Below are 3,302 nucleotides of genomic sequence, written 5' to 3' on the forward strand. Positions count from 1 at the left end.
TATATCCAAATCTGGCCCGATCTGGGCCTAATTGACAAACGATGTCGAGGAGCCTAACACAACACACTGTCCCAAATTTCGGCGACATCGGGCAATACCTGCGCCCTTTATGGGCCCAAAACCTTAAATCGAGGTATCGGTCTATATCGCAACTGTATCCAAATCTGGACCGATCTGGGCCAAATTGAAGAAGGATGTCGAAGGGCCTAACACAACTCACTGTCCCAGATTTCAGCAAAATCAGATAATAAATGTGGCTTTTATGGGCCAATGACCCTTAATCTAAAGCTATATCTAAATCTGGACCGATTTGGGCCAAATTGAAGAAGGATGTCGAAGGGCCTAACACAACTCACTGTCCCAGATTTCAGCAAAATCAGATAATAAATGAGCCTTTTATGGGCCAAAGACCCTTAATCGAAAGATCGGTCTATATGACAGCTATATCCAAATCTGGACCGATCTGGGCCAAATTAACGAAGGATGTCGAGGGGCCTAACACAACTCACTGTCCCAAATTTTAGCAAAATCGGATAATAAATGCGGCTTTTATGGGCCTAGGACCCAAAATAGGAGGATCGGTCTATATGGCAGCTATATACAAATATGGACCGATATGGGCCAAATTGATGAATGATGTCGAAAGGCCTAACACATCTCACTGTTCCAAATTTCAGCAAAAATGGGATAATAAATGTGGCTTTTATTGGCCTAAGACCCTAAATCCGCGGATCGGTCTATATGGCAGCTATATCAAGATATAGTCCGATATAGCCCATCTTCGAACTTAACCTGCTTATGGACAAAAAAAGAATCTGTGCAAAGTTTCAGCTCAATATCTTTATTTTTAAAGACTGTAGCGTGATTTCAACAGACAGACGGACAGACATGTATAGATCCCATCCTTCGGTGGTGGGTATAAAAAGGAGTTTTCATATATAAATCTATACAGGATATATGTATTTCAGTAAAATGGAGTTACAGTAAATTTAGTTTAAATTCTATTACAAAATATATATGAGAATACGCAAAATGTTGATTATCCCTTCTTCTTGAACATAGTGGCCTTGCAAACTTCACTTACTTGATGCGGAATATGCTCCAGGTCTTCCATCAATGACATCTCCCCCCGCAAGTTGTCCAAGTACATGCGTTGCATCTTCCTGATCATGGGATTGATTATTTTCGAACTGACAATATCATCTACTGTTATTGTCAGAGTGTCAGTATTACCATCTTGAAAGATCTCCTTATTTTCAAGTTCGGCTATGACATTCTTATCCTTTGAGCCAGATGGTTGCAACGTCAAGGAACTAGGCTTTGCGGGCAAATCAACATCCAAGACAGTTCTACCTTTACTTTCAAAATGTTCCTTATTCTCATTGTTGGCATTGAGCGCACTAAGAGTGTCGTTGATTTCACTATGAAGTTTGCATTGTGACTTTACAAGTCTTTTTAGCTCATGAGAACTCTTGCGACTTATTGCGGTTTTGGAAGTTGATTCGCTTTTGACACTGCCCTCTGAGATATTGTATAGGTCTCCCATCTGTTCAGCCCTATAACCACAGCCAGGAAAAGCATCGGTGTCAACAATGGATGGTGGGTTTGAATTTAAATCACTCTTATATTTGCGCATGATTGCTTCCGCACCTGGCGACATCAAGGGTGGGGTGTCTGTAGTGGGTGCTGCAACTTCTTGAGTGTAGCAATACTTTGGCAAGGGGCAGTATATCGATTTGAAGAAATCGCGGTGACGATCTGCATCCCCACCACTATTTAGAGCATTATCCATGATTTTCGCATTTTGCACCTCGCTGGTGAAGCTTTGATGTTTGTCGTAGCCAACAGAAGTTCCATTTGCTATCTGTTGAGTTGGACGTTTTGTGAGATATGTTTGTTCAACAGCAGCAGGATTATTGAATGCAAATGAAATTGCATCTCCTGCGTATTCGGCATCTGTTTGCGCTCTTTGCTTCATTTTGGTGGTCATTGATGGCAATTGATGCTATAAAAGTATGCAAATTAAATATTTGCTTTAGCACAAGTTCTGATGATCTGTCTTACTTGTCTTGATATTTCTTGGAGTATAATTTTTCGTATGGTATCTCTGTATTCTCCTTGCTGCTCTTGCATAATAATTGCAAAAGTTTATGTCCCGTTTTAAATGAATGATTAATAGAGCTAGAAAATTTCAGTGTAAGCCCGTCAACAAATAAAAGTAAAATGTGAAAATGGAAAAATTCATGTGACTGTTTATTCGAAGATAATGATGTCCTTTGTTCAAAAAAAACAAAAATGGAAAAATTGCTGAGGTACTGAGTGATACGATACGAGAGTGTCATTGGGTGACTTTACACAGAAAATAATTTTATATTAAAAGTGTTTAAGCTTTGAAGAAACCAGTTTCACATTTTTTCACATCTGAACGATAGTTTAGATACGGGATAACTATGGCCACCGTCCATCCTCTACAGGCTCTAGAAATCAAGATCCGAGATCGGTTTATATGACAGCTATATCAGGTTATAGGCCGATTTGAACCATACTTAGCACAGTTACTGAAAGTCATAGTCAAACACGTTGAGCAAATTTCGGCCAAATTAGATAAAAACTACTTCCCCCTAGAGGCTGAAGAAGTCAAGATCCCCGATTGGTTTTAATGGCAGATATATCAGGTTATGAACCGATTTGAACCACATTTGGCACAGTTGTTAAAAGCCATAAAAAAACAAGCCATGCAACATTTTAACCAAATCGGATAAAAATTGCGCTCTCTTGAGGCTCAAGAAATCAAAATCTCATATCGATTTATATGGCTGCTATATCAGATTATGCACCGATTTCAACCATACTTAGCACAGTTGTTGAAAGTCATAACAAAACATGTCATGCTAAATTTTAGCCAAATCGGATAAGAATTACGCCCTCTAGAGGCTCAAGAAGTCAAGATGCCAGATCGGTTTATATGACAGCTATATCATTTTATAGACCGACTTCAATCCTACTTAGCACAGTTGTTGGACATCATAACAAAACACCTCGTGCAAAATTTCAGTCAAAACAGATAAGAATTGCGCCCTCTACAGGCTCTAGAAATCAAGATCCCAGATCGGTTCATATGACAGCTATATCAAGTTATAGACCGATTTCAACCATACTTAGCACAGTTATTGGAAGTCACAACTAGATCAACTTAAAGTGTTATGACGATAAATAATATATATACTTTATGGGGTCTTAAGCGAAGAGTTACAAATCCTATGGTGGAGGGTATAAAAAAGGACCCCCTTTATGTTGACGAC

General features: G+C 39.1%; 1 protein-coding gene across 1 annotated transcript; it reads right to left on the reverse strand.

Annotated features, from left to right (window-relative positions):
- Positions 1-937: 937 nt before the first annotated feature.
- LOC106087299 (uncharacterized) lies at positions 938-2,252 on the reverse strand. The gene is made up of 2 exons (XM_013252290.2): positions 2,065-2,252; positions 938-2,005 (listed from the first exon to the last, which is right to left on the reverse strand). The coding sequence occupies exons 1-2, from the start codon at positions 2,131-2,133 to the stop codon at positions 1,040-1,042; spliced, it is 1,035 nt and encodes a 344-aa protein (XP_013107744.2). The 5' UTR covers positions 2,134-2,252; the 3' UTR covers positions 938-1,039.
- Between the last annotated feature and the right edge of the window lie 1,050 nt (positions 2,253-3,302).

This window comes from Stomoxys calcitrans, chromosome 2 (assembly GCF_963082655.1).
Source record: "Stomoxys calcitrans chromosome 2, idStoCalc2.1, whole genome shotgun sequence".
NCBI lineage: Eukaryota > Metazoa > Arthropoda > Insecta > Diptera > Muscidae > Stomoxys > Stomoxys calcitrans.

Coding starts and splice junctions, on each gene's coding strand:
- LOC106087299 (XM_013252290.2), bottom strand. CDS start 2,133: ATGCAAGAGCAGCAAGGAGAATACAGAGATACCATACGAAAAATTATA. Junction 2,006..2,064: donor TCCAAGAAATATCAAGACAA/GTAAGACAGATC, acceptor ATACTTTTATAG/CATCAATTGCCATCAATGAC.